Raw genomic sequence first — 19,044 nt, 5'->3', positions numbered from 1 at the left:
CTACCGTGAAATCCAAGATGGCGGCCACAACAACCCCCCACCGTCCCCAGACCCTACGGCCGAGAGACCCGCCCCCATAGGGGCGGAGTCGTAGCCACCGCCAGCCTCCTCGGGGAAACTGACCAATGGGAACGCCAGATCGACCACAGGCCGGCTGGCCACTGAACCAGCCGGTCCAGTGGAGGAGGGAGGGCGAGGAAGAAGTCAGCTGTCTCGCTAATCCCACCTCCTGGGCGTCAGAGGTCAGCGATGAGAGACGTCAGTGAAAAACAATTTTGCTAAAAAGCTTTGCTTGGTGGTGGATTCGCCCGGTAGGACACTCGGCAGATGACTGATTTTGTAAAATCCTCTTTAGGTACTTTAATGCTTAAACGTCACATGATGATTTGTAATACTTTCTACAGTTTTTCCTCTTTTAAGGACCTTTGTCCCTGGTGAAAAAAGTTCAGTAATTCTTGAATATCTGCTATGGCACTGGTAGTGCAAGAGGATCTGGGCGCTTACAGTCTAGTAAGGGAGATACCGACAGTCAAAAACATAAGGCAAGAAGGTATTTTGATGGAGTGGGTTAACTTCCTTCGGTCAAAGAAAGGGATATAGTGACGGGTTTTTGGTAGGGAAGTGATAAGATGAATACTGCACAGATTTATTTTCTAATAATAGGAAGCATTGAACACTTGGGGCCAGACACTGTCTAAAACTGCTTTATATGTATTTACTCACTTAATCCTCACAATAGAAGGTCGATTCTATTACTGTATTATTTCCATTTTGCAGAAGCAAAGCGGGTAAGCAAGAGGAACGCAGCTGGTAAGTAGTGGTGTGGGAGGGTCACCAAAGGAGTGGGACTCTGGGAACATGCCCCACCCATCCCCCTGTTTTAACACTAAGAGGTCCTATCTTCTCACATGTTTAATGTACAGTTAATTAGGATTTTAACAAATCCCATTATGCTATTGAGCATCTTTGCATCTTTATAGGTTGTATGTATACCACAAAGATTACATTGATTCATTTCTCTTTTAGTTAACTGTACAGTTTGTCTCAGCAGAGGTATTTTAACATCATTTGTTTATTATTGTTTACATTTGCTAAAAATAAAATTTTCTTTGTTACCGTTGTGTTGTGTTATATTTCCAATTCACCAAAAAGAGAAAAATCATCCACTCAGAAGCACATGGAAGTGGGAGGGGGGGGGAGTAAAAGTATTTCAATTCAAAGTTATGTAGTAAAGATAGCTAACTATTAAACAAGACTGCAGTGCAGATATAGAATGTGAATTATGATGTGTCTTTAAATGTGGAAGTTCATCTAAGCAGCAAAAAAATAAATGAAATGTAAATAGGAAGTACAACTATGAATACCTAAAAATTGGATTTTATAGGGCCAGCAATTCTTTTGTCTCTTACCCACTACCCTTTGACTGTTAGGAAATTTTTTCAGTTACTTGGAAAGCTATCAAAGCTTTCAAGTCATTTTTAAATCAGATACAATAACCTCGTACTCTTCCAGAGTAAATGCAAAATAATGTTTTCCAATATGAAATGGATGAATTTGTGGATGAAAAAGATCGAAGTTACATCCCTCATTTAAAACAATTGGTGAAAATCATTTTGTTTCAGAGATGCTTGTACAAATAGTTACAAAGTTAGTAACAAATGTTTTGCTTAAAGAAAGTATAACAAGCTATTGGCAAAAATCCCTAATTAAATATCACACAAATAATCATGGTATACAACATGAAAAGGCAATCTCAGCGCTGTACTTGCTAACAGATGTACTTACATGTGGACACCACTAGTGTACACACTATGAATCATTCAGAGCATATATGCAGTGCATAAGAAAAAATGCCCAGAAACTTCCTATTTGGTTTATCATTTGAAACTTCAAGTTACAGAAGAAGACATTTTCATTTGGAAAAAAATCATTTAAAAATAATTATTTTGTGAGGTAAGAGAAAATCTGAAAAAGGTATCTTGGGATCAAAACTGATGGAGTTGTAGCTTTGGCTGTAGAAAGCACATTATTTCTACATTAAATAAAATGCCAGCCCACATTCTGTTTTATTCAGAGAACAGCTGGTAGTCAAACAATGTTTTTCCTGATTCCAACTCAACATAGAACAAAATAGTACAAACTATAAATAGTTTGCATAATCTTTGAGAAGAAATAAGCAAATGTTAGAAGACTACTTTTTCCACAGTGAAGTATGGAGGCCAGTAATAAGGAAGATGCTCTCACAAGTTTTTTAATAAGGGATAGAGTAAAAATCCCTTCTCAACTATAAAGATAATACTTAAAAATTACTTTTTCAAGTAAGCTTGTCGAATGGCATAGCTAAGCAATATATTCATTATTTTTAGTGACCTGAACTTATGACTTATAGTTGTAAATGACATGATTTTTTTCTATTGACACACAATAGACATTCAGTAAATATTTATTAAATATAGCACGTGTTTCAGGCGTGTTACTTTTTTAAAGTGTGATATTTTGAAAATTTATCTACTTGAAAAGAGAAATTATGAGTAGATAATATGCACATGGTACAATACAAGTCACCCAGTTTCTCATCTTGAAGCCCTGGAGTGTGCCCCTCCAGAAATATCCTGTGTATTTATGAGCACGTGCACACATAGATCCTGTAGAAGTTTGTTTTTTAAGAAAAGAGGGGAAGGGAGAGGGAGAAACACTGATGTGAGAAACAAACATCAATTGGCTGGCTGCCTCCTGCACACGCCCCACAGGCGATCAAGCCCAAAACCTGGGCATGCACCATGACCAGGAATCGAACCTGCAACCTTTTGGTGCACAGGGCGACGTCCAAACAACTGAACCACACTGGCCAGGGCCCTATAGAGGTTTTTTAAACGAACCAAAAAAAACCTTAGAGGAAACAGTAGTAAATTTTGCATTCAAGGTATATATGAACATGTATAATAACTAAAGCTAAGTGACTTTAGTTACTTTAGTTTTGACTTTTCTGATCCAAATGTCCTAAGTAAATTCTTTTTGAGGAACAGGAGAAATTTTAGAGCTTCACTGATCTCGTTGACAAGTAGTTCTCAAACTTGAGCATACATCACGGTCACCCGGAGGAATTGGTTAAAACACTGATGCCAACACATCCAAAGTTTCTGATTGGTTAAGGTTGACATGGGGGTCCAAGAACTGCAGCTCTAACAATTTTCCAGGTGATACTACCAATCCAGAGAACCACTGAGTAGACCAGAAAGCTGGCTACTAACCCATCTTCTACCACTCATGTGATCCTACTTAGAAGGTATCAGTGGAGCTATTAACCTTGGCTGCCCCAGCCCTGGCAGAGTTGTGGAAATATTCTTCCACTGATCTAGGCTCCAATTTAATCTCGTGGGATCATTTTCTCACTCACTGTGGGAGTGTCTGAAACTTGATCCTGTTTTGGTTGAACTGTTCATGAAGCTTCTCTGGGGGAGTGGTGAAGGGAGAAAGCTACTAGACACTCTCCTTCTGTAAGGGGGTTCACCGAAGAGGAGGGGCTGCCAAGAGACGCACTTGAGTAGGAGGAGACTGCTGTACAGACAGCCAGCCTTGAATGTCATTCTCTCAAAAGGTAAATAACTACCCATATTGCCTTCCTGGTGAACTTTTTACCAGAATAATTCCAACGATTCTTCTAGGTTTAATAGCACATTTCTACAACCTTGGGAAATGCTAGGGAAATACCTGAGGGAAATAAAGAACTTTTTTTTTCCCCCTTAGAGGTTTTTTTGGGGGGAGGGACTGAAACTTTCGTCTGAGAGAGGATGTCTTAGGCATAGTCTTGTTTTGAGACAAGTGAGGGGGCAGGGAGGGCTTCTATTGGTCCTATTAGCTACAGGGTGTCTTTGTTTTGAGGATTATAGTAGGAAAGCTTCATTTACTATGTTGCTTCATCATCCCCTCTCCCTTTAAACTAAAGTTATGGCCAGGGAAGAAAAGTTGGTTCTTTTTTTTAAGTTGTTTTGTTTGCCTAAGAAACATAAGGTACTTCAGATGGAGAAAAAGTGATTTGGGAAGGGAACACAAGGAAAGGAAGAAGTGATCAATCTTTCTCGGAAGTGTTGCGTAAAAGAGGAACTGACTTTGCTGCAGATTTGCAAATGCTATTATTCTGTTTCCTACTTTAGCAGGACCAAATTTTACGTAAACCAATAGATTGATGCCCAACCTCCTTTTCCCTACTTTAGTCCTGAGCAGGGCTGCTATTCATCTCAAACAAAACAGCAACCTTTAGAGCTACTAAAAAAAATTCTAGGAACAGGTCTTCTCTTTGGAAAACAAATTTTGGATCTACTATTTTATCTGTCATTTGTATCTGTCAAGAAACATTTTTTTGCCCAAGAGGTCTCAGAAGAAAGGTAAGAATATCCAAGGCTCCAATAATTTGTTGTGATTTTTTTTCTCTTTTTTTGTCATTCTAAGGTAAAACCTTTAATTTAGTTTTGTATTCAAAATCTAGTATTCTTTTTTTAATATATCTTTATTGATTTCAGAGAGAAGAAGGGGGGAGAGAGAGAGAAACATCAATGATGAGAGTCATTGATCGGCTGCCTGTTGCATGCCCCCAACTAGGGATCGAGCCCACAACCAGGGCGTATGCCCTGACCAGCAATCAAACTTTGATCTCCTGGATCATAGGTGGATGCTCAACCGCTGAGCCACAGAGGCTGGGCTAGTATTCTTTTTCTTAAAGAGAGCCCGCAACTTGTATAAACTTCAGGCCCTGTAAAACCTGGATCTGATTCCTGCATATGAAAATAACAGCCAAGAATGTACATGGCATAAGTCCCTGAGTTTTCTTTATCACTCCTATCTTCCTCCCACTATATGTCCATTTAATTTATAAATCTTGTCAAATCCTCTTTTACAATCTCACATCCATTCCTTCCTTTTTTGTTACACATTCAGTTACGCCAGTTTATACTCTTTGTTACCCCTTGTTCAGACTGCTACAAGCCTTTCTCACTGTTTTCCAACCTATGGTGTGTCTTATTTCCTGTCTCCAATACCTTTTACATACTGTTATCAGTTATCATCTTAAAGTATGGCTTATTTACCTTCCTATTTGCCTTGATTATTTACTGTCCTTCATTCAACAAGCATAAATTGTGTATGCACAATGTGCCAGGCTCTGACAGAGATACTAATTCATTCATGTAGGTTCACCAACCCTGCCCTAGGCCCCAAAGCTATGCTATGAACGTGACAGACAACACGTAGAGCTTACATACCAGTCAGAGTCAGTGGGATACACAGTAAGATACAGCCCCTGCTCTCAAGGCATTTGTCTGTTCAAAATCCTTCAGTGGTTCCCGTAGGCCTGGAAGCATAAAATTCTTGTGTATGCAAAAGATATGTGCTGCCCTATATGGTCCTAAGTTAAAAGTAGAGCAGTGCTAAGGAGGCAGATTTGGCTCAATGTAAAGACTACTTTTAAAGAATGGACCTTAGGAAATAGTCACTTCCTAAGCCCATGAAGGCAACTGGGGAAATCACTTAAACAGTCAAAGCAGAGGCTTTTCAGAAATGATCAGGAGGCTGTTGCACCAGATGACTTTTAATGGTTCCTTCCAACTATGAGATTCTGTGATTTTATACCTTTCACCTTCATGTATTGTGAGTTCCACCATACTGAATTAAGCAGAACTTCCCAAAAGGGTCCCCTGCTTTATTGTTTCCATCACTGTTCCTTCTATGCCGTCAGGACCTAGGTTTTGTGCTGTGCTTATTAAATGGTAAATGATGCGTTTAAATTAAATTTAAAGTTGATGGAGTTCAAAAGTAATAGAGGGACACCCATTTGTAATCTCTATTTCCCAAACCACACAAGTCTGTAGGTAAAATAAAGTGACAGGGGCCACTATAAAGGAGTATCTCTTGATGTCCCATGCCCTAGGACTCGGGTCTGAGTAAGCTCAGGGGAAGTGGGTCAAAGAACACTTTGTCTCACAGGTTATGTATTGTCAGAATCTTCTATCTCCTCTGACTCTAGTCAGACCCAGGAGCCCAGACTGTCTCCCTTAGGGTGAATTTTTCACCAGGAAAATCTCTAGTTAGAGACAAAACGGATGGCTAGAAGGCTGATTCCTAATCATCTTAAAGATGTGCTTCGACAGGAAATTCGGGAGACACACAGCCTGAGCTAAAAATTGGAATCCTTTCTTCAAGTCATATCACACTGAATATCTATTACATTCCTAACACCAAATGAACTGAAACCCAGAGTAGTGGTCAGTACTTTGAATTATGGGCTTCAGGCCTTCTTAGTTTCCCTTTGCTGTTGATGTTAGACACTTTTAATACTGCACAACTGTGACATATAAAGAGTGTGCTCCAGAGCCCCACTGAATGAAAAATTGAAATGGCATTAACTTTCAGATGCTCCATAGCAAGAGAAAAGGTGAAAGAAATGAGAAGCATAGTAAACCTAAGGAGGGTAATAAAAGCAAACACTTGCAGAGCAGATGGTATGTACCAGGTACTATTCTATGTGTTCTACATGCATTTACTTATTTAAGTTCAACATCTACCTCATAGGATTCTTATATATCATCCTCATGTTACAGATGAGGAAACCAAGACTCAGAAAGGTTAAATAACTTGCTCAGGATCACCAAGCTTTATTAGAGCCAGGATCCAAATCCAGATGAATTGGCTCCAGAATCCATGTTATTCACCACTGTATTACATTTCGTGATCGCCATTAAATTGTTCTTATTGTGGGTTGACTTATCTGCAAAGAATGCCCTTTGCCCTTCCAAAATCAAGAATTGCATGGACAAGCAGGAGTTTCTAATGAGCCCTTTGGCTCTTCATAGGAACCACACATACCCCACTGTCAAAAATACTATAGCTCTACAATAAACCTTGATCATTGATATGGGAAATCTCCCCACCCTATTCTTTTTCTTCCAAATGTATTTTTTCTTGGGCCTATGAGCTCCCATTGACACTTAAGAAAATCAGTTCATCAGTTTTCCCTAAAAACTCTGATAGGATTTTGATAGAATTTCATTCCATCTAACAACTTTACCATGTTGAACCCATAAACATGATGTATCCCTCCATTTACTTTAGGTGTTCTTCAATGACTTTCAGTAAAATTGGATAATTTCTTCCAAAAAGGTCCTGCTCAGCTTTTGTTAGATTTATTTTTAAATACTTTATATATTTTATGCTATTGTAAATGATGACCTTTTTAAAAATTTTTATTTAGTGATTTTTAGAGAGAGAAAGGAAGGGAGAGAGGGAGAGAGGAAGGGAGAGAGAGAGAAACATTGATTTGTTGTTTCACTTATTTATGCATTCACTGGTTGATTCTTGTATGTGCCCTGACCCAGGATCTCACCCACAGCCTTGGCATATGGGGTCAATTCTCTAACCAACTGAGCAACCCAGCCAGGGCCAATAATGCCTTTTAAAAAAATTTGTTTTTATTGATTTTTAGAGAGAGATGAAAACATCGATGAGAAAGAGTGATTTGATTGGCCGCCTCCTGCACGCCCCCTACTGGGGATTGAGTCTGCAACAGGGGGCATGTAGCCCTGACCAGAACTGAACCAGTGACCTCTTGGTGCATGAGACAATGCTCAATCCACTGAGCCACACCAGCTGGACAATTTTGCCTTTTTTAAAATTGCATTTTCTTATTGTCTGTTGTTGGCATTTAGAAATGCAATTGTCTCATGTATGTTATTCAGTCACCTTGTTAAACTCTGCTTATTTTTCATGTTTTCTCTAGATTACTCAGTGGGTGATGACATCTGTGGATAATGAACATTTTTGTTTCTTCTTTTTAAATCCTTACACCTATTTAGGACTGCTAGAACCTCCGGAACCATGTTGAATAAATATAAAGATAGTAACATATTTGTCTTGTTCCTGATTTTAAAAGGGAAGTCTTTCAACTTTTGACCATTATGTGAGGTGTTGGCTATACATTTTTGGTTGATGCCCTTTATCAGGTTAAAGCTGTTCCTTTCTATCCTTATTTTGCTAAAAATATTAACACAGGTGTTTAATATTAGTATTCAATTTTATCAAATGCTTTTTCTGCAACCATTAAGATGTTCTTATGTGTGTGTTTTTTCTCTTTTAATCTGTGTGTATACATACATATATATATGTCATTTACAGATTTTCCAATGTAAACTGCACTGCACTCCTGGGATAAACTCAACTTGGTATTTGCATCCATCGAGGTTTATTTGCAAAGAACAGAAACCATTCTCACTATTTTTAGTAAAAAGGGGTTTAATACATGAAATTAGAATGCTTTTAGTTTCACATGACCAAAAAAAAAAAATTCAAACTAGATTAAACAATACATGGGAAAGTATGGATTTGCTAAGTGTGGGATGCAGGGTTCCATAGGTTTTCAATAATTCAAGTTTGTTAATTGTATTATTCAAATATTTTACATCTTCACTAATTTTTGCCTAGTTGACCTACCAATAATTGAGAAAATGTTTTGACTATCCATTTTAATGGCATTTTAAAATCAATTTCTCCCTGCAGTCCTATTGTTTTCTCACTTATCTTAAGGCTGTTTTATTAGGTGTATGCAATTTGGGTTTGTTTATTTGTTTGTTTTTGGGAGGATTAGCACCAATTGAACATTTATTAATTACTATGCAAGTAAAGCTAAACTGTATAAGGATCTTAGGAAAAACCCCCAGGTTTTTTTTTTTCATCATTTCATATATATTCCAGCTGCTCACAGTTAAATTCTGTTTGGTTTCTGATTCTGCTGATTAGTGTACCAATCATTTTAGAACATTTTTGGATATTTTATGTGTAATATTTCCTTTGAATTTCACTTTGGACCTTTTTTATTCCAGTCTGTTAAAAGCACAACTTAACCTTGCAATTTATCCCCTTTTTTGAGGGATCAGAGAGCCCCACCTTTGTCTGCCAAATGTGGTCTGTTTACTTTGAATTTAATTTGCTCTTCTTTCTTCTAGTTTTCCAAAGTGGAAGCTTAAATTATTGATTTTAGATTATTCTTCTTTTCTTAATACTTTTAAATTTTTTTATTGAATTTATTGGGGATAACATTGGGTAATAAAATTATATAGGTTTCAGGTGTACAATTCTATAATAAATCATCTGTATATTGTATTTTGTATTTACCACCCAAAGTCAAGTCTTCTTTTATCACCATTTATCTCCCCTTTACCCTCTTTTACCTCCCCCACTTCCCTAAGTGCATACAATTTAGAACTGTTATATCTTCCCATTGAATTTTACCCTTTGTTATAATCTATTAATTCTCTCTATCCCTAATAATGCTTTTTGCCTTAAAGTCTATTTTGCCTGATATTAATATAGCACCTCAGTCTTCTTTTGGTTAGCATTTACACAGTGTACTTTTAAAAATACCTTTTCCTTTTAATCTTTCCATGCCTTTAAATTTTAGGTGATTTTCTTATAAACAGCCTATTGCAGCCAAAGGCCAAAAAATAGATGTCATTTTTTTTGTCTGCCCTACATCCAAAACCCCTTTCTTTTTGAAGGAAATCCTTCTTTATGTGAGTCTATAAGAGACAGAATCTCATTCCCACTATAGAAGTCTAGATAAACCAAGTATTCCCTCTTTCATCCCTACCAAGACTGGTGGCTAAGGTGCTGATGCGTGACTCAGCCTTGACCAGTAGGATGCTCCAGCCAGGAACCGGAATGCTGAGTGAGACAAAGATGACACAATTTATAATTCGGGCATGGCAGAAGGAGCAGTATCCAATGACAACAGCAGCAGTGCTCAGCAACAGCAGTGTCCGGTTGTGGTAGTGTCCAGTGCCAACGGTGCCCTAACCAGACTTTTCCTGTGCTGCCCTTGGCTGTGGTTCCCAATGCCTGGCCTCTCATGGTTTCTGCCAGTTTTATAAGATCAGTTCTCCTTTTACTTGATTCTGGAAGCTACCTGATCTCTCTATAATAAATACCTTCTCTGCTTAAGTAAGGGAGTCTCTGTTTCTGTTGCTTGCAAACAAGAATCCTGACTGATATAAAAGTGTTCTTTCTTCCTGTGGAATTGGGGAGAAGGAGATATGTGAGGAAGAGGGAATATGTGAGGTCTGGATTTGCTGGAGCCATTCTTGCTACCACAGGGAAGCCAGCCTGAGTATAACATCAACATAGAAGAAAGGTGGGGTTGAGAAAAATCATACACATATAAAGGCAGAACCCTGATAACACCTTGACTCTCTAGATTCAACCATGCCTAAAGTTAGCCTTACTTTGAACTTCACCCTCATAAGTCAATAAATTCCGTGTATTATTTAATCTCACTTAAGTGGATTTTTCTGTCACTTGCACCCAAATGCATCCTCCCCATACATTCCTATTCTGCCTTTGAAAAGGAATCTCTCATTAACCAATGAACTTATATGCATATATGCATAGCGCATGGACAGACAATATTGCAGGGAAGGCCCGGGGAGGGAGCAGGAGGTAGGTAAAGGGGGCCAATGGAGGAGAAGGGGAGACATCTGTAATACTTTCAACAATGAAAATAAAAGGAATCTCTCGCTAGATTCTGTAATAAACATTTAGCTGCTATTCTTTCTTTTCTTTCCTAGTTGAACTCCTCATAAATGATTTAAAATCTTAGTGTCTTCATTTTCTCACTGCCTGTTCCTGTTTAATCCACTAACATCTGGATATTGTTTACCAATCTGCTGACGCTCTTCTTTTTTTTTCCTTCACTGCCTTTGATCATATTTTTATTCAAAATTAGCTGTCCAAAGTGATTTGACCTTTATGGAATAAACAGATTTAAGCGTATGCCGCAGGCTTCTTTTCTTCTGTGGTGGGTTTCTTTTCTGCAGGCTGCTTCTCAGCTGCTGGCTTCTCGGTAGCTGCAGCCTTTTTCCCCACAAAGGCTTCTTCTGCTTCTTAACGCCAACAGCCTTCTTTCCTTCCATCCCTACCACAGGCTCCTTTCTCATCTGATTTGGCTTCTAGTGCTGCTGCTGCTTCATCCACCCAGAGCCTGTGATTCTTGGCCTGGTGAGGAATGGTGTTCCGACACACGGTCTTTTCATACAGGTTTAGCTTCAACACGATTTTTCAGCAGATTCTTCTGCAGGTCTCTGCGATGAATCTTCTTGCGTGGTGCTCCGAGGGCTCTTTGGATCTCTGGGCTTTTCAAGATTCTGCTCAGGTCTGTGTGTGGGAAGGTTGTGGTTACCCTTAAGGGAGGCAGCTTTACGCCAGGTGCCACACAGATCACCTAACTTGCAGAAAACATTTTCAGTCCAAATGCAGAAACGGCCCACATGCCCACCAGAAGCAAATTTCAAAATGTTCAGTTTGCTTACATTAAGTTGAGTAATTCCAGGGATGTTTCTGAAGACTTTGATGATACCATTGTCTCATTATAGATGATGCAAGGTCCCCTGCTCTGGATACAATGACTGTTTCTCACTTTGTCCTTGCCAGCTCTCCTTCTCTGAGAGGCAGAGACTTTTTTTATATCATTCCAGGCCTTAAGTTTCTTTTTCTTTTTTTGCATTTTTAAAATGTTTTCACTGATTTTTAGAGAGAGAGGAAGGGAGAGGGATAGAGAGAGAGAAACATCAATGAAAGAGAAGCATCAATTGTCTGCCTCCTGCACGCCCCCTACTGGGGATCGAGCCCACAACCCAGGCATGAGCCCTGACTGGGAATCAAACCAGTGACCTTTTGGTTCCTGGGTTGACACTCAACCATTAAGCCACACTGGCTGGGCAGGCCTTAAGTTTCTTAAGCAAAAAGCCTTGGTTTTCTTGTAGCCTTCAGCTTTATCTGCAATCACCAAATGAGGTTCAGGAACTTCCTCAGTACAATGACCTTTAGACATGACCAGTGCTGGTAAGACTGACGCAGCCAGCACAGAGCCAATGACATACCGTTTCAGTGGTGTGTTCCCTCTGCGGTGCCAACAGTGCCAGGTTTTGGTTGGTGCAAACATGCGGCCCCACGACACATATTTCCAAGTGTGCCCTGGCCAGAACAATGAATTTCACCACCTCGAACTCTGGGAATTTGAGCCACAGCTCTGCCAGTACCCCAAGACTCAGCACTGGTTGATGACCTGCCAACTCACTCTGAGGGCTCTCTATTGTTTTTGTGCAAGTTGGTGTGAACAAAGCTCACAATATCTGGTCGAATGGGAGCCTTGAACAGCAGGCAAAGTGACATTTTTGCCAGATGACTCTCGTTTTCAGAGTACACTGATATCAGTGGACGAGCACAGGCGATGCCATGGAGAGAAGGCCACACTCCTGACACTCTTTTAAATCACCAATAGTTTTCTCCTATCTTAATTCAATGCCATATTCTCAGAGTCATTCATTCATTCAACAAACATTTTTACATGCCCACTTCAGCAAAGTGTAGTGCTACATTTATTCATCGAACAGATGTTTATGAAACATTTAATACATCCTAGAATTTTAGGATAAAAAACAAAGTAATTAGATATGGTCCCTATTCTCGTGTAGGATTACTATTTTACCCAAGAAGCAGACACTAAAGTAATTATCATACACTATAGTGAATGTTACTAGAATATCTCCCTGGGAAATTAACACTTAAACTAAGGCCTAAAAGTTAGATAGAGAAAGAGGGGATTATTGCAAAGACAATGTTCATAGACAAGACTTGGAGACAAAGGAGGGTCATTCAAAACTCTTAGAACTGTGAGAAGTCCAGAACTGCTGGGTCAAAAAGTACAAGAGAGAGAGTGGCAATGCAAGGTACACCCAATCATGGAAAGCCTTGAAGCCCCATTAAGAAGTTTGAAGACAGCCCTAGCTGGTTTGCTCAGTGGTTGGAGTGTGGGCCCTCGGACTGAAGGGTCTTGGGTTCAGTTCTGGTCAAGGGTATGTACCTTGGTTGCAGGCTCGTATGGGAGACAACCAATCAATGTGTCTCTCTCACATCCACGTTTCTCTCTTTCTCTCTCTCCCTTCCACTCTCTCTGAAAAGCAATGGAAAAAATATCCTCAGGTGATGATTAAAAAAGAAGTTTGAAGACAGTCCAGCAGGTGTGGCGTAGTGATTGAGCACTGTCCCATGCACCAAGATGTTGCTGATTCCACTCTGGTCAAGGTACATGCCTGGATTTCAGGCTTGGTCCCCAGTAGGAGGCGTGCAGGAGGCAGCCAGTCAATGACTCATCATTGCTGTTTCTCTCTCTCTCTCTCTTTCTCTCTCTCTCTCTCTCTCTCTCTCGTCCTCTCTCTGAAATCAATAAAGACATATTTTAAAAGAAAAAAGGGAGGGGGGAGAAAACACATACATATACATGCAAACCAATAACCTTGTTCTATCCTGTCTTGTGTAGGAATACGACAACTCTGAAGATATGCCTGAGGAGGTAGCTGCAGCTGGACAGGGTAAACAGGGGTGTTCCCATGGGTGACTCAAGCCTACCCAGCGCTGTCGATGTAGACAAAGGCTTTGCCATTGCCTTTGTTGTTCTTCTGTTTCTTTTCCTAATGGTGATGATTTTTCGGTGTGCCAAGTTGGTGAAGAATCCCTATGAGGCTAGTTCACAACCACAGAACCATCTCTTAGCTGAATTATGAAAAAGCCTGGCAGACTCCTCCTCACAGGAGATTTGAAATCTTCTATACAAAGGACTGTGATCCAGATTTTGCATTATTTCGCCTCCCTACTTCTCAGCCCTCTCACTCTTGCATTCCACGATAGGCACATGAGGGTGACCTGCGAATAATAAAAAGGATGACACTTAAGCCACTTTGCATTGTTCCTGTTCAGGGAAATGGTTACAAAAGCAGGTCAGAGACAGGTTGAACTCATCGATTAAAATAAGGCCATGGGTGCCTGACAATGATAAATTCAATAAGGGATTATTACCCAAAATTTATAAAGAAATCAACACCAAAAAAATCCAATTTAAAAATGGGTAGAGGATCTGAATAGACACTTCTCCAAAGAGGACATGCAGATGGCCAAGAGACATATGAAAAGATGCTCAAGGTCACTAATTATCAGGGAGATGCAAATCAAAACCACAGTGAGATATCACCTCACATCTGTCAGAATCGCTGCCATCACTAGATCAACAAGTAAGTGTCGGCGAGAATGTGGAGAAAAGGGAACCCTCGTGCACTGTTGGTGGGAATGCAAATTGGTGCAGCCACTATGGGAAACAGTATGGAGGGTCCTCTAGAAATTAAAAATGGAACTGCCTTATGACCCAGCAATTCCACTTCTGGGTATTTATCTGAAGAAACCCAAAAAACTAATTCAAAAAGAGATATGCACCCCTATGTTCATTGCAGCATTATTTACAACAGCCAAGATATGGAAGCAGCCCAAGTTACGCATCAGTAGGTGAGTGGATAAAGAAGCGGTGGTACATATATACAATGGACTATTACTCAGTCATAAAAAAGAATGAAATCTTACCATTCATGACGTCATGGATGGATCTAGAGGGTATTATGCTAAGTGAAATAAGTCCAACAAAGAAAGACAAATACCATATGATTTCACTTACATGCAGAATCTAAAGAACAAAATAAGGGAACAAACAAAACAGAAACAGACTCATAGATGCAGAAAACAAAATGACAGTTGGGGGGGGTGGTTTGGAGACCTGGGTGAAAAAGTGAAGGGATTAAGGAGTACCAATTTGTAGTTATAAAACAGTCACAGAATGTAAAGAGTATTCCATTCTTTGGGTGTGCCATAATTTGGTTAACCTACCCCTGCTGATAAAAACTTACATTGTAAGTGTGGAACAGATTGATAAATCTCAGTGGGAAGGGGAGGGTGGGGAGTGGGTGGGGAGAGATTAATCAAAGACCTTGTATGCATATATGCTTAACCCATGGACACAGACAATGTGGTGAAGGCCTGGGGCGGGGCTTATGCAGGGTGGAGGGGATCCCTGGGGGAAAAGGAGGATATTTGTAATACTTTCAACAATAAAGATAAATTAAAACAAAACAAAACAAAACTTACATTGTGGCCTGGTGGGCATGGCTCAGAGGTTGAGCATCAACCTGTGATCTAGTAGATCTTGGTTCAATTCCCAGTTAGGGCACATGCCTGGTTGCAGGCTCAATCCCCAGTAGGGGGCATGCAGGAGGCAGCCAATCTACTATTCTCTCTCATCATTGATGTTTCTGTCTCTCTCTCCCTCTCCCTTCCACTCTCTGAAATCAATAAAAACATATATTTTTTAAAAATATTTGCAGTTTCTAAAACACTTTGCTGTTTCAAACAATGTTGCAGAAGATAATCTAGCATTTACATTATCTAGCTTTAGTTTATGATCTAATTTCATTTCAAAGGTATGCATATTCAAAGTATACAATTTCAAAGGTATGTAGTTTAATTCCTAGAAGTTGAATTCCTAATTAAAGAGTATTGCAAAGTTTACAAAATTTTTAAGTTAGTCGTCAACATTCAAAACTCAGAAATTTCACACAAAAATTTGGATTTTTAAGTTTACTTGGAAAATTTTAGGTCTGGCAACATTGTAACTATCACGTAGGACAAAAATTAGCTGGAGCTAAGTAGCAACTGCTTCCTGTAGATGAGACATGTATTTCCCAGGTGACCATAGTTCTCACCCAACCCATTTTACTCCTTTACATTATTTTCCTGATGCCAGAAGCCTTTTGACTTTTTAATCCCTATCTTCTTTTGTTTTGATTCTGAGATCACTCGGCAACCTTTAGCTTATGATCTAATTTCCCTTAAGTCTGTGTGCAAGGAAAGGATCATTTGGCATTCCAAGAGTTTGGCCCCTGTGCTATAATATCTCATGGTCAAGTATTAAGTAGCATGTGGTTGTGATTTTTCAAGGTATCACAGTGTATTACAGGAATGAATGTGCTGAGCACACCAACATGAGTATTCCAAATGGTGCATTAGTAATTTATTACATTATATTATCAAACTGGCAATAAGCTGTCTACCTCAATAACTTTTCAATTTTAATAATGTGAGTCATTTATAATAGGACCTGAATCTCTCTGACAAGAGCTAGTCTTCAGACCTTAACAAAAACAAAGCCAGAGCTTGGCTTCCTAAATATCCAGGCCCTGCCCTAGAAAGGATTACACAGCTCAGGCCTGCCTTTCCTACAGTGCTTCTCATATTTTAGTGAGCAAATTACCTGGAGGTCCTATTAAGATTCAGATTCTGATTCAGTACATACTTAGTGGGGCCAGAGAGAGATTTAGACTCTTTAACAAGCTCCCTGATCCTACGTTGACGGGCAAGGTCTTAGAAGATACTTCCTGAGTCCCACTGCTGATTTCTTTCAGTCTGATCACTTCAGTCTTCGGTGGGCAATGAAGAAAAATTGTAATATGATGCCCCACATAGCTCCTGTTTCTCTTCAACATTCCCCATTCCTTCTTTCCAGCCCCAAACACCCACACACACATCAGAGAGCTGAAAGTAACTAACAGAAACATAATCAAGGCAGAGGAAAGATTTTTCTTCATCATCACACATTACAGAGCACCACATGTGCAGGGAAACACTTCAGGTGCCAGGGGAACAAAGATGATTAAGACAGGACCTCAGCCCAGCAGGGTGTGGCTCAGCAGTTGAGCAACGACCTAGGATCCAGGAGATCTCCCTCCGATTCCAGTCAGGGCACATGCCCGGGTTACGGGCTCCATCCCCAGCAGGGGGCGTGCAGGAGGCAGCCCGTTGGTGACGACTCTCTCATCACTGATGTTTCTATCTCTCTCTCCCTCTCTCTGAAATCAATAAAGATATATTAAAAAAAAAAAAAAAAAGACAGGACCTCAGCCTTGAGATACTCACAAACCAACAGAGGAGACACAGGCAACACAAGTGGCGAGGAATAGCACAGAGGCAGAAGTTAACTCTAAAGAGGGTGAGGGATGGTCTAGGACAGTGAGTCTTAAACTCTGGTCCCAGTACCAGTAGCATGGGAAACGTTAGCCATGCACATTCCCAGACTCCACCCAGACCTACTCCAAGGGTGGTGAGGGGCAGCATTTTATGTTTTGACAGGCCCTTGAGGTGATTCTAATACATGCTAAAGTTTGACAACTACAGGTCTACAAAAACTTCACAGAGAACACACTTAGGTTGGACCTTAGAGAATTAAAACTTCACCAGACAAAAAAAGGAAGGTGCATCCAGAAGATAGATCACAATGAACGAAAGTATGGAGATGCAAAGTAAAATGTATGAACCTATTGGGGAAATAACACATAATCAGGGGTGCGAACAGAGGAAAGGGAAACAGAGAGGTAAGTTAGGGCCAAATTATGAAGAACCTGAAAATTGTGAAGTCTGAACTTTGCTTTATAAGCATAAAGAAAACACAGTTTTAAAGCAAGAGAGTGACATGATCAGAACTGTATTTTAGAGTTACATGTAGGATTGATCTACAATAAGATATCAATTAGGGAGCTATTTTGTCCTGGCAAGAAATAAAAGCTAAACAAAAGAAATAGAATAGAAAAAGAAAGAAGGGGAAATATATAATGAACATTTCCAAACTAGGACAAACAAGCTGTGTTGAGTGATAGTTTAAAATCACAAGCTGTAGGACCAAACTGCCTGATTCACTTTGTAGCTCTCTGACTTTGAGAAATTTAATTCCATGCCTCAGTTTTCTCATCCAGTAGAAGACAACAACAGTTCCTACTTCATAGGATTATTGAGAATTAAATAAATTAATAACTGTAAAGTGCCTAGAACAGTGCCTGGCATATAGTAAACACACAAATACTTTGTTTATATGTGTGTTTTATGGGGAGTTTATGTCCAAAATTATTAGCTCAGATTAGAAGATAATACCATGATGAGATGAATTTGGAACGTGCTGAATTTCAAACATCTAGAGGAGCCCTTCTCTTCTCTGTACTTCAATTCCTAATGTCTTAACAATTAGAAACAGGCATTCAGAATGGTCCCAGGAAACTGGTGGGCAAGTGAAATGAGCACAGATGAAAGTGTGGTCAGTAGGAGAGAATTTCAAGGACTTTGATAATTCTGGCTGCTTGGTCCCTGGTTCCATTCTTACATAGCAGGTTGTGGTTTATACTTTTTAAGTGAAGTCAGGCACAGTTATTATAAAGACTGCTGAACAAATTAAAGCAATAATGAGATACTATGGTAGTCAGTAGTGCTGATTCATCAAATATACCGGGTTCTCCCTCCTTTCAGAGTTGGAGACCTGACTGTTCTTCCTGGCCCCTTGTGGATGGGTAGGGCCTTCTGACTCATTCAGGTCAGAGTTGTAACTGAAAGTGTCCTGAGTCACTTTAATTGCCATTGTGAGACCCTCTAGTTTTCTCTCCTGGCATGATGACTCATTAGCCTGGGTTCCTGAGTAGCTGTTACGAGCAGAGGGAGCTCCACTGCCAACTTTTTAGAGATAATTATGCAGTGTGAACAAGAAATATACATGTTTTTTGTTTTAAGCTTTTGGAGTTGTTGCCATAACATAACCTAGTCTATCCTAATACAGATACTATTTTAACACGTCAAATTCTTTCAACTTAAATATACAGTTAACATCCAGTCCTAAAGAAGATGTGGGAAAATAAATAGTTCCAGGGATTTGCTAGTGGCAGTAAAAACTGTTTCAACTTTTTTGAAAAGTAATTTGACAGCAGAGTCTATCAAAATGGAGAGGGAAAAAAAGTAATTTCCATCCCCTCAGATTCCACTTTGGGAAATCTCTTCCACAGAAATAAAAGTATTACTTCAAAAGGATGTTAATGTTTATTGTTGCATTATTTGTAGTGGCTAAAAACTGAAAATAATCTAAATTTCTAAAGAAAGTTTAGCCAAACTATGAAGTATTATGCAACTGTCAAAAAGACAATTTTTATCCTTGTTATTGACTTTCACTTCAAGGGATGCCCAAATCCTCCCTCCCCCCAAAAATCCGTATGTATGAACTTGTACGTACAAACCTAGAATACTAAGTTGTTTTACCTTAAAGGAGCAGGGGTGGTAAGTGATGGGGGAGCAGAGTGTATTAGCATGTTTCTCTTA

The 19,044-nt window shown here is 39.5% G+C and overlaps 1 protein-coding gene and 1 pseudogene across 1 annotated transcript; one reads left to right on the top strand and one right to left on the bottom strand.

Annotated features, from left to right (window-relative positions):
• Positions 1-10,803: 10,803 nt before the first annotated feature.
• Positions 10,804-12,781, bottom strand: LOC107539099 (large ribosomal subunit protein uL4 pseudogene; annotated as a pseudogene).
• A 587-nt stretch (positions 12,782-13,368) lies between these two features.
• CTXND2 (cortexin domain containing 2) lies at positions 13,369-13,594 on the top strand. The gene is given in 2 exon segments (XM_087827901.1): positions 13,369-13,560; positions 13,563-13,594. Coding segments are annotated over 2 exon segments (165 nt in total). The 5' UTR covers positions 13,369-13,427.
• Positions 13,595-19,044: the final 5,450 nt, after the last annotated feature.

The sequence above is a fragment of the Miniopterus natalensis genome, chromosome 19 (assembly GCF_054644295.1).
Source record: "Miniopterus natalensis isolate mMinNat1 chromosome 19, mMinNat1.hap1, whole genome shotgun sequence".
In the NCBI taxonomy this organism is placed as follows: domain Eukaryota; kingdom Metazoa; phylum Chordata; class Mammalia; order Chiroptera; family Miniopteridae; genus Miniopterus; species Miniopterus natalensis.
This window is presented reverse-complemented; position numbering and strand designations above follow the sequence as displayed.